This window comes from Petaurus breviceps, unplaced genomic scaffold, assembly GCF_028583685.1.
Source record: "Petaurus breviceps papuanus isolate PSGF00001 unplaced genomic scaffold, PetGlider_PUasm1.0 90594, whole genome shotgun sequence".
Lineage (NCBI taxonomy): Eukaryota > Metazoa > Chordata > Mammalia > Diprotodontia > Petauridae > Petaurus > Petaurus breviceps.
The window spans coordinates 3,963,778-3,976,434 of record NW_027187281.1 but is presented as its reverse complement, the minus strand read 5'-3'; the positions used below and the strand labels follow the sequence as shown (position 1 = coordinate 3,976,434).

Sequence of the window (12,657 nt, the reverse complement as noted above, 5' to 3'; positions counted from 1 at the left end):
GTTATAGTAAGAGATAAAGTGAAATGACATGTAAACAGAGCATTAAAACAAATAAAGTTCTATATAAATATTAGCTGTTAATGATTGTTGTTATTATACTCTTTCCTTCATTACCTCATCAGCTGATGTTGGTTTAATTATCATGTCCATACAGATGACTCACAAGACTAAGATATAGTCATGTGAGTTCTACTTGCATATCAGCAACTGCCTGTCAGACCTAGATAGGCTGTAGACCAGCTGTCTCGAATTTAATGTGTCTAAAAACAGAATTGTGTCATTCCCCTCCAAATCCATCCTTTTCCCCGACTTCCCTGTCTCTTTCAAAGCCACCACTATCTTTTCTAGTCACCTAGATTCACAAATTCAGAGTAAACATTGGTTCCTCACCCCACATAACCAGTTGCCAAATCTTGTTTCCATCTTGACAACATCTCTTGCATTCACACCTCCTCTGTCTAATCACACTACTATCACTCTAGCTGTTAAGAGAAAGAGCTTTCTAACAGGGCTCTCTGCCTCTGTTCTCTCCTCACTTTAGTCCAAACTAATTTTCTTAAACTCAAATCTGACTACATCATTCCCCTACTCCATATATTCCAGTGATTCCCTGTTAACTTCTCTAGGACCAAATAGAAGCTCCTATCTGGCCCCACCTATCTTTCCAGCCTCATAAGGCATTATTCTCCTTCCCACCCTCTGAAGTCTGGTCAAACTGGCTTCCTTACTGTTCCTCATACATAACATTCCTCCTCCCTCTTGTGTCCTTTGGTACTGGCTGGCCTCCATGCCCTGGTATGAAGTCTGTCCTCGATTGAGTTTCTCAGAATCCCTAATGCCTTCAACATTTAGCTCAAGAACCACCTTCTCCATGAAGCCTTTCCTGATCTGTCCAACTTCTAATGCTTTCCCCCACCCCACAAACTGCCTTGTATTTATTTTGTGTATCCCTATATATTCATGTCTTCACCCCTAGCTAAACTAAACCCTTTTGAGGGTTGGCACTTGTTTTTCTGTCCTCCCCCCCACCCCCCCAGTACTGAATGTAGTGCCTGGCAATTAAGCTCCTAATGAATGTCTGCTTTTTGATTGATTGCTAAAATATGAGACATGTAATTAGGTAGAGATCAAGGGTGGCCAAAAGTACAGTTGGAAGGGTGTCATCTCATCTACTCCATTTCTAAATCATAATACTGGTTACTGACTTGCCTAATGGAAATGTAATTTCACAGTTTTGCCATTCGTGCTAACTGGCTTACATGAATCTTCATAGGCACTAGGGGAATTAATTTTCATAATTTTTTTGAGCTTAGTAACTAACTAGAGTGAGATGATCCTTTTACTAAAAATTGATATGGAGATAGGGTAATTTTATTTTCTCGAATTCTCCTTTTTATTGTACCTTTCTTCTACCTGATTTTCCCCTTTTCTTGTGTCTTTGTCTTGTTGCTTCAGTCTCTAGAGACAAATACAAATACTCCTCAAAGCCAGCTTAATGTTCTTAGGATATTGGGGGGGTGGGGGAAGTGACATGGTATTAGTGCACAATTAATTCTAGACAAGTAAGTTTAACATGTCTTTGACACGTTGAAATTGTTACACTCCCTACTCGTGAATCCTGTTCTTTTTATTGTCCTTTTATAAGTTAACAAAAAAGAAGCTGAATTTCTGGTATAAAATATAAGGTACCTTCAATGCACTATCAGGTGATAATTTTCATTTCTTCATATTTTCATTTAGAGATATCTGTTTACCCCCTTTTTTGTCCCTTTGAATATATTTTTATCTGTATTGTTAAATACCTTCCAATTGCACATAAAAATTTTAACATTCATATTTTAAAATTTTAAGTTCCAAATTCTCTCCCTTCCCCAACCATTGAGAAGGCAATATGTATTTATCCTTCACCTCGGCAATTAGTAGTAGAACTATCACAGCTTTTTCCTATTAGCCTTTCTTAGCTTTTTTGGCCTTCTAAATATTAAAAGACTATATTATGAGAATATACATTGTATATATATTTTAAATATATTATGGAAAATATACATTGTATATATATTTTAAATATGTTATGAAAATATATTTATATATGGAAATTATCTGATGAAAATAGGAACAGCATAGTACATTGCTTCTGCAGATCAGTTGCAGGGACTGAAAACAAGGGACAGGTGATATTTTCCTTCCACAAATGCATGTCTTATGAAGGAGACGGCATTACAAAGTAGAAAGAACACAGATGAACCAAGGTACAGGAGATTCAGTCCTGGGACCAACCAACCCAGCCACTATTCAGGATGTATATGGTCTCAGGCAATCATGAGACTAGCTTCAGTTTATAACTCATTATAGTTACAGCTGGTCATCTTATAAACCTCACGTCATTTGGTTCTCAGGTTCACATCTCTCATTAAAATGGGAGGATGGACTAGGTTTCTTAAGGGATCTTCCTTCCAGTGCTAAGATTGTATTTCTAAGTAAAGATGTAACAATGCCCATTTGCCCTTGTTTCATGATTAGGATCCAGATGAAGTGGTACCAGTTGGCCAGAGAAGAGCCTGGTGTTGGTGCATGTGTTTTGGACTTGCATTTATGCTTGCTGGAGTGATCCTTGGAGGGGCATACCTGTACAAATATTTTGCATTTCAGGTGAGTAGGGGTGGAATCCACAGGGTTCTTTAACTCTCTTCCCTGTCTGTTTTTTGGAAAGTTATTACTGACTCCCTATGCTGTTTCTGTTTTCCCCTGTGGCTGTGTGGCCTTTAGCCATGTTCCTAGTGGTTATTTTAAGGATCTTTAAATCTCCCAGTGACATTTTGGCTAAATTCATACAGCAGACCCTGAAAGCAAAACCATATTGTATATTCTCGAAATGCACTGACTGAAGATTAGAAATTCTTGGAACATTTTTCAATTAGAATATCTTTCTTATTTCTACAAAATTTAGAGTTAATGGAGAGTGGGACAGCTTTTCTTGACTGCCAGCTGAATAAATCAGCTTGTAGCCTCGACAGCCTACAGCTTGGGAGATGTTGGGTCAGCTCCCAGTTCAGGCTCCCTCACAGTGTTCTTATTCTCTTAGGTTCATAGTGTCTTGGCATCCTGTACTTTTCTCTCCCCGTGATGGGTTTATTCTTTCCCTAAAGCATTTAACTGTGCCAACAGTGTTCCTGGAATAAAGTAGTTTTTAAAAGTTTATCGTAAACTAGAGTTTTCAGTAGTAATGACAATAATTTAAGATCAGGATTATAATAATTTCTATAAATACTGCATTTATTCTCTTCACCTAATACTTTTCTTGACAGGACTTCTTTATAGTTAGGGTCTTTCTGTCTCTTAAGGAATTTTTGAAGGAAAAAAAAGACTTATAAATTTTGAGTAAAGGCAGAACTCAAGAGGGCTAACATTTTTTAAATTCAGAGAAATACTTTTTGATTACAGTGGAATGAACATTGACTCTTAATCAGAAGAATTGGTTTCATACCCTGACTCTGATACTTATGATCTTGAATAATCATTTAAACTCAGTTTCCCATCTGTGAAATGAAAGAGTTGATAAAATGGCCTCAAGAGATTCCTACCTGCTCTCAATCTCTATTCCTATGATAACAATAGATATGCTCTGAACAGAGAGATTTGTGTAACTTAAAGAGAAGATGAGGATCCATGTGGAGTTCAGTTGCCAGATAGGTACAAGTTTGCCAACAAAGGTATTTGAATGAACGAGCTTAGGCCTTATTTACAGATACAGTGGAAAGTGGAAGGAAAGCAGGATTTGGTCAGAGGACCTAGACCTTTCGAAATCACAACCTCTGGACTCCAGAGGTTTCCTCAGCTGTGAAACAAAGGGCTCAGACTAGATATGCTCTGAGATTTCCAGTTCCAAGTCTATAGTCTTATCTTAATGATTATACCTGTGTTGATCCTCCTATTTTTAACTCAATAGTCTAGGTACCCAGTAGTTTCTGTCTTAGATGAGTGCTGTTAGCATATCAATATGAAACACAGTGATGTGTTGGTCCCAGCAAATTGCTAAATTTTATTCATTCTCTAGGCCAGAGGTTTTGAAATTTTTTTGATTCAAAGACTCCTTTAGCAGTCTAGTGACGCTTATAAGACCCCTTCTCAGAATCATGTCTTTAAATACAATTTTAAAAAATTTACAGGATTACAAAGAAAACCAATTCTTTATAAAAATAACAATTTTTATCTTTTCAAATTATCAAAATATTTTCAGAGACAAGTTCACGATTTCAAGTTAAGAACTTTTGCCCTTAGTTAACTGTTACAGTTTCCAGACTCTTCTGATCTTCATAATAACTTCAGTGAGAGTAGTTTATTTTTTTTTTTAATTAGTAGCAGCCCACCTGCCCACAGTCATGGTATCTTAACTTTCCTGAACCTTAATGAACTTTTGCTGTGAAACCTTGGTGGTTTCACAGAGGAGAACTCTGCTTTCCCAGTCCCAGGAAATCCCTGCTGCTGTTGCCTGGGTTCTTATATTTTAATAATGGCTATATACATATATATATATATACACACACACAATATCCTTGAATGAAGAAGTACCAATAGATGATGAACAGCATTTGAGCACCAGTAACTATGGAGATGTATCTTAGTGAAATACAAAATCCAGTGGAGAGGGAGTCAGGAGACCTGTATTCTGTCCCTGATTCTGCTATAAAGTTCACTTGATCAAATCAGAACCTCTCTGACCTTTTCCTCCTTCATGAAATGAGTGTTTGGTATTTGATCCTCTGGGCTTCACCTAGGAGAGCTCAGAATGAGCCTCAAACAGTTGGGTGATTGGTAAGCTGCACAACTCTATTGACTGACATGAAGCAAAGCAAATTTGTTTTCAGAACTTTTAGTAAAGTATCCTTTTATTTCTAAGAAAAATCATCATTGCTTCCTAACTTCAATTCCTAACTTTAATCCCTTTAAAATAGGATCTGAAGTTGGCTTTAAAAAAAAAAACCCAAACAACATAATAGTTAATATTGATACAGTACTTTAAAATTATTACCTCATTTGATCTTCACAATAAATAAATTTTTTGAGTGGTAAATACCATTATTATCCCCAATTTATAGAAGAGGAAACTTGAGGTAGACTGGTTAAATGATTTGCTTAGGGTCACACAACTGATGAGAGTGAGGTGGGATTTGAACACAGGACTTCCTCCCTTCATAATTGACCACCTCTTTGAAATTTCTTAATGTAATAGATTGTGTGCTTCTCAAGGACAGGAATTCTAGTCTCTTTGTTTTGTCTCCTTTATTTCCTCCCTCCCCCAAAGAGAGTGTACTATATACAGAAGATCTTAGTAACTTGTTCAGTATTCACTTAGTTTCCAAACAGTCATAGCATATGACATTTGTATAACACATTTTTAACTTGGTAGAGAAATTTTTCCTCTGTTCTTCCATTTTAGACTTAAAGTAGTTTTGTAGGAACAAGTCTTATAAAAGGTACTCCACCACATATGCATCAGTTCAGACAGATTTCAGAAAAATATCTTTTGGTTGTAGTCCAGGAGGAGAAACAGCAGGCTTGAGCTCGTACAAATGCTGAAAACTTTGGAAAGCCTTTCCCCCCCCAGAAAATATCCTTCATTTTGGAACACATCTTTACAAAAATGTATTATGAATTATTCAGGCAGGGACATGCTTGTATGTGTGTTCCCTTTAAATTTACCTGTCACCAGGTGAATAATTGCTATTCTATTCTCTTCCTTTCAAGTTTAAGGAAGAAAAAATAAACCAGGACCCAAACCCTGCTATTCTTTTCCCTGTTTCTCAGAAACAATTTTAAAATGGATCTCTACTTCAGACTTTTAAAGAAAACACCCTGGAGATCTGTAATTAATCTGTCCTATTTGACATCTTGAAATAAAAAGTTTTGCAAGCAAAATTCTCGAGTTAAAAGTGGTAGCTTAAGTTAACTCTTAGTTTTTAAAGCTTAGGCTTGAAGCTATCATCAAGATGATTTTAAATTCCTTGCAGCAGGATGATGTCTACTACTGTGGAATAAGATACATCAAAGATGATTTGATCCTAAACGAGCCTTCTGCAAATGCTCCAGCTGCTCGCTACCAGACAATTGAAGAAAATATTAAGATCCTTGAGGAAGATAATGTGGAATTCATCAGCGTGCCGGTCCCAGAATTTGCTGATAGCGATCCTGCCAACATTGTTCATGACTTTCACAAGGTGAGCTACCCATTCCAAGTTATAAAGGCCTATCATTTATTTCATTAACTTGAACCAACTCTACCGTTTCTAATTGATGTGGTTCACTTATTTCATAATAGAGTGCTGTGTTATTTATAGCTTTGATGTTTTGGGCTTTTTTTTTTTTTTTAGTGAACTACATTTAAGATACAGGCTGGTTTTGATTAATTATGGGTGGATTAATTAACCCTATAACCTGAAGGTATTTGCACCTTTTTAGTGGGGCCTGGATTTCATCTTAAGTGCCTGCCAGAAAACTTACCTTTCTTATTGTCTGTGTCTACCATGTTTCCAAGCCAGTTTATTATTTGCTATTATTTATTTATTTTTATTATTTGCTGTTTATTATCTTTATAAATGTTCTCCATCAGCAATACAGAAAATCTAGAGTTTGACTGCATCAGTCAACTTCATCTAGCCATCAAAAATCATTGAGAGGCTTTATTGTTGAATGAAACCTTGGCTAGCCTTTAGTGGGTAAAAGAAGATAGAGAGTGTTGACTACTGCATAGAAGTAATTTTTGTTCTTTTTCCTCTCTTCCTATCCCACAGAATTCCAAATTCATTTAAAGCAGAGTGATTTATTATGAGAGTGAGAACCTCTTTTACATTTTCTAAAGTCAGCTCCATGTAAAATATTAAAATGTAGTTTCTGCTAATCCTATAAATATTCAAATAATATGACTAAAATACTCCCTTTTTCCTCTTCAGAAACTTACAGCCTATCTTGACCTTAACTTGGATAAATGCTATGTGATTCCTCTGAATACATCCATTGTAATGCCTCCCAAAAACTTACTGGAGTTGCTCATCAACATCAAGGTAAAGAAAATTCTTAATTCTGTCCACTGATATTACCATGGACTTATGGGACGGAGAGGTAAGAGATTCACTTCAGGAAACCCATCTTTCCACTAAAACGTTTCAGAATTTAGCAAAGGAAATAGCGCTTTAACATATGAGGGCTTATTCTAGTTCCATAATTTTGTCATTTCTGATGTTTTTATATTTTTAGTAATTTGATGTTTTCTTTTGTCAGCTAACCAATAAAGATGGGGGATTCTGGCAGTTTTTATTTCCCCAAAGAGGGTGTGGTGATATTTTTGTATTCTTTCTTTCCTTTTTTTTTTAACTGTAGGCTGGAACCTATTTGCCTCAGTCCTACTTGATTCATGAGCATATGATTATCACTGACCGCATTGAAAATGTTGATCAGTTGGGTTTCTTTATTTATCGTCTGTGCCATGGCAAGGAAACTTACAAATTGCAGCGCAAAGAGACCATTAAAGGTAAATACTTTAATGTCTTAGGCATGGGTAGAAAAGTTGTATGTTGAAGCTTAATGTGCAGTCGAATTATATTCATATTAAAAGCCTGAAGGCTTCTGACTTAGTGATCTTGTTATGGTTGGATCATAGCTCTAGGACTGGAAGAGACCTCAAAAGCCATCTAGTCCAACTCCCTTATATTACAGATGAGAAAACTAAGACCCAGAAATAGTAAGTGATTTGCCCAAGGTCACACAGGTAGTTAGTGTTAGAGACAAGAATCAAATCCAGTTCCCTGGGCATCTAGGGTGAGTGTTGCTTCCATAATGTTATACTGCCTCTCTTAAAAATTGGAGCTAAAAGGGACCTGAGGCCACCTAATCAAACTCTTTGATTTTACAGATATGTAAACCTAGGCCTAAAGTTAACTGTGGTTTCCAGTAATAAGTGGCTGGGCCAAGGTTGCACAGGTAGTGTCAGAGATAGGATTTGAATCTATGCTGTGTTGTAGTAAGGGAAAGCTTAAGTTATTGTCTTGATCGCTAATTAAACGTATATGTGCTACTTACATCCCAGGTTCATTGTGAAGAAAAGACTTGGTGAGCCTCAAAACTCAAATAAACAGGAGCTACTAATATTCTGTGGCCTCTTTTTTATTCCAGTCCCATTCTTTTCATTTGGTCCAGAGGTCCAAAATAGGTAGAGGAGTGTAGCTGGCCATGATACCTACTTGAAATGCTGATGCTCCTGTCTTTTCTTCACCTCCTCTTATTCCTTGTTCCATTGAGTTGCCCACTGCAGCCTTTAAGGATGCCAGTTTTGGTTGGGTTGCATTTCAAAGGTTTTTGCCATTCACACATCTATACATATTTTCAAAGTGACTGTTCCAGCATTTGGAATTAAGGGTTCTTTGTGTATGGAGAAAGTCTTACATTTGAACATTGTCAGTCTGTGCATTGGTACTTTCAGTCTGCCAGCAGTAGTTTTGATTGGAATGAGGAAGAAACAGGGACCAGGAACATAACCTGTTGGGTCATTGCAGTCATCTCTTAACAGGGAAGAGAGATACTTGTGAAAATAGAATATATAAACAGGATTTAGCAACTCTTTGTGGTGGGGACGGATAGGAAAGAATCAGGAATGCCATACATACTGTGTGCATATCAAGGTGACCAAAAGGATCATGGTGTGTGCCATCAACAGATGGGGAGCTATTCGTAGTTTTAGTTGAAGTTATTTGAATGAATGAAAACCCACCAGGTAGGGAGAAGAGTATGGGCAATGAAAGTCATAACCTTGAGAAGCACCAACATTTCAGCCAGGAAGATAGTAAAAGCAGTTCTTATTTAGCATATGTCTGACAGCCAAACAAATTATTAATTTGAATTACAAAACATTTCTATTTTATTGGGGAGAGGAGTGTCAAGTTGGCCTTTTAATGTGTGAGGTTTACATCCTCTGTTACTTTTAGCAGATCATTCAGACTAGTGGAGATAGAAAGTTCAGAAAAGGGAAATATCACTTGGTTTCATGAAGTCCAGGTCTTTGACAGTATTCTAACCACCACCCTGCTCTGCATCTTCTCAGTTCTAAGATGTGAGGCTTAGTTACTGACCAAAGATGGTCAGTGGAGAGATGTGGGAGAGATACTTTAGGGCAGGATTGGTTTCATTTTAGTCTGTACATCCCTGTCACTAGCAAAGTAATGGCATATAATAGGGACTTAATAAATGCTTATTCAATTAAATGTAAACAGGTAAAATCCAAAAGGCTTTTAATCCTCTCTCACCCATGTAGGTATTCAAAAACGTGAAGCTGACAATTGCATCAAGATCCGGCACTTTGAAAACAGTTTTGCTGTGGAGACACGCATTTGTGCATGAACATAAAATGAAAAACACAATTCTGGTGAAAAATTTTAATACAGCAGTATAATCCCATCCTTTGTATTTTGTGCAGTGATTTCTTTTTAAATAATTTTTTTCATGTAAGTAGTAAGCAGGGTTCTGTTGTCTTTTCATCTCATAATACAATTAAAATTAGCAGTAAATTCAAAGAATCATGCTTTCCTTTTTCCCCCCTTAAGTGTGGTTTCTTTTATATTTGACTTAGTAATTGTATAAAGTCATAGATATTAGCATATTTCATGTGACAGGCCTTAAGTATTAAGGAAAATAAAATTTCTTTGAGACATTTGTCAGGATTTTTATGTTATTACTTTGCTCCTTTGAGGGAAGGGTTATTGAGAGGAACTGGGAAATCTAACTCTGCATACATACAAAGTGAGCTATAGTAGCCATTCATCATTGTTACTTACCCTGCTGCCTAGTTTGTTACAGCATTTAAACATGCATTTGAATTTTACTCCAATTGCAATGTGCAGTATTTTCAGTGTCATATCTAACTCTTTAGGTTATGATTTCCAACTTGATGTTTTAATATACTAAGCACCTGCTGTAACAGTAATTCAGAAAATGTAATGGAATTTAAGCAGTAACTTGTGTTACTAATTTGTATATAACCCATGTATGTGCAATGGAAGGAATATAAATCTTACAAAATTGTTTGTCTAAAGAACTTGTGGTTTTTTTCTCCCCCACACACACTGAAAAATAATTAGGAACATTGACTCTTTATGACAGAAGTCTCATCCATGGAAGGGAATAAACATAGTTCAAAAACAAAATCTGCGCTTTATGATGTACAGTGGATATGACCATAGCAAATACAAGATGTTTCAATATCTAAAGCAGTTTTTTCGTTGAGTAGTTAGAAAACTACCCAGACCTTGACCCTGACCTTAAACATATTCTAAACTGGGAGCTTTGTCATTAACAATAAGAATTCTGAAAGGAACATTTCTTTAACTGAAGTACTGTTACCTTATTAAAACACAAAAGGTAGGTCAAAGTAATCCCTGAGAATTACTCCCTCACTGATAGAAGATTTTGAGAGATAGGACCATTATGATTCTTTAATATATTTTTATGTTGCTTCCCTTCAGACAAATTTAGAGCCCATCACCTTTAATGTGCCCATGAGTGACTCCTTTATAATTCTCCAAGTCTGAAAACAATTGCTTTGGGAAAGTGTTTAGAGGCCTTAAAGGATGATAGAGTATATAAACCATTGCTACAGAATCCCTAGCTTGGACTAAATGCAGCCCAAAAGGCTATTTTATCTGAATTCTGACCCTTGGATGGCTCAGTCTGTGCAATGTAGGATTAGTATTAGGCCTGCTAATCATTTTGGCATTGGGCATTTTTTTTTAAGGCAGACAGTGCTCTCATAAAATGTAGAGCATGCCGACCCCTTCTCACCTTTCTGCCCCTTCTAACCTTCTAATTCTAAAGTTCTGTGATTTCACAAGTGAGCTCAAAAAGAGCAAACCCCATGCCTCAGAAGATAGGTATGTTGCAATGTTAAGGGGAGAAAAGAGGATTGTGTTAATGATCTACACTGCTACTTTAACTAGGCAACTGTTTAGCACGCTACACTTGGAGTTTGTCTTTCTTTTAGTCTACAAGAGCAAGAAGTCATGAATTCCTAATTTATGAAACACTATTCTAGTCCAGGTTTCAGTCAGGTAGACAGAATCATGTTCACACCACTTGCTACATGCTCACTCCCTATCAGTCTGGTAGGATAACCAGAACAACCTAGTAGTCATTTCTCAGAGAATTAGTTAGGTGTAATGAGTACTAAGCTAGACTTGGAGTTAGGAACACTTGGGTTTAAGTATTCCTTCTGGCACATACTGGCTGTGTGACCATGGACAAAATCACTTCACCACTCATTGTTCCCTAGGAACTTCCTAAGACTGTGTGAGTGAAAGGAGTCCACACCAGAAATTTTCTACATTGATTGAAATTGTAGGTCTGATCCAAAAGAAAATAAAAAACCTGTGTGCTACAAGACATGAAGCCAGCCTGAAATAACAGTCCCCTGTTGTTCAGTCTTGTCCAGCTCTTCCTAACCCCATTTGGGGTTTTCTTGGCAAAAATACTATAGTGACTTGCCATTTCCTTTGCTAGCCTAGTTTATAGATGAGGAAACTGAGGCAAACAGGGTTAAGTGACTTGCCCAGGGTCACAGAGCTAGTAATTGTCTGAGGCCAGATTTGAACTCAGGAAGATGAGTCTTACTGACTTTTCACTCCCAGCACTCTGTCCGCTGCACCACCTAGCTGCCAACTCAACTCTTTAAGAGTTAGCCTCAAAGTATAAGGATCATTCCTTACCGGTATCAACTTTCCCTTTTAGAGAACACATAGCTAACATGTTTCCGTTTACCAAAATGTGAACCATTTGCCATGGACCTCTAGGGAAGTAGAGGTCCTGGAGAAAAGCTCATCAGCATCTCTTCCTTTAATACCCTCTCAATTCCACAAAACAATTATTAAATTTTTCTTTAGTTTAGATGACTTTAGCTCCTTTAGTTTTTCTCAGCAGTTACTTTTTAGTTTTATTTATTCTTTTGAACTTTTTTAACCTGGCTCACATTCCTTTCAAGCTGTCTTTGAAGTGTCCTGCATAAAGAAAGGACTTAACTGGATTCTAACATAACCCAGAACTTCTTTTCCTTTTAGCCACATAATGTCTCAGGCAGCCCAACCTGTCTCCTGTGAGGTGCCCCCATTCCATTCTTGGAAGCATGAAAATAGATGAGTCAATGAAGAAGGAGCTCATCAGTTGTGGATGTGATTAAAGGAAAAAGCAATTCAGCCTACTTTGCATGGCACTTTGGTTCCATAGCATTGTGGTGGTGTTGAGGATGGCACAGCAGCTTCCCCTCCACCACTGGGGAAAGAACTCCAGAGAGCTCCTCTTATTAGTCATATCATCATGTGAGTTAACCCTGGTATCTTTGGAGGAACCTCATCAGTTATAATTCTATCTGCAGCTATCCATCATCCAGACCCATTATTATATACTCAAGATAAATACTTGGGTTACAGTGACCCTAATCTCTAAATAAATGGTTGCTTAGAGATAATAACTTAGTCATAAGATTCTTTAAGATGACAAAAGTGCATTATCACACTTGAGCTTTGCAACTTCTTCATAAGGTACGCAGATGATAGTTGTTTGATCATTTCAGTCATGGCCAACTCTCGACTCCATTTGGGGTTTCTTAGCAAAGATACTGAAATG

General features: G+C 37.0%; 1 protein-coding gene across 2 annotated transcripts in view; it reads left to right on the top strand.

The window, feature by feature from the left end:
- Positions 1-10,081, top strand: part of ITM2B (integral membrane protein 2B) — a 33,982-nt gene extending 23,901 nt beyond the window's left edge. Inside the window, exons 2-6 of one of the 2 annotated variants that reach the window (XM_069063681.1) lie at positions 2,521-2,649; positions 6,012-6,215; positions 6,948-7,058; positions 7,375-7,525; positions 9,302-10,081. In XM_069063681.1, coding sequence (XP_068919782.1) covers positions 2,521-2,649; positions 6,012-6,215; positions 6,948-7,058; positions 7,375-7,525; positions 9,302-9,387 — 681 coding nt within the window. In that variant the 3' untranslated portion in view covers positions 9,388-10,081. Of the gene's footprint in view, positions 1-2,520; positions 2,650-6,008; positions 6,216-6,947; positions 7,059-7,374; positions 7,526-9,301 lie in introns of both variants that reach the window. The other variant, XM_069063680.1, reaches the window with a different exon arrangement.
- Positions 10,082-12,657: the final 2,576 nt, after the last annotated feature.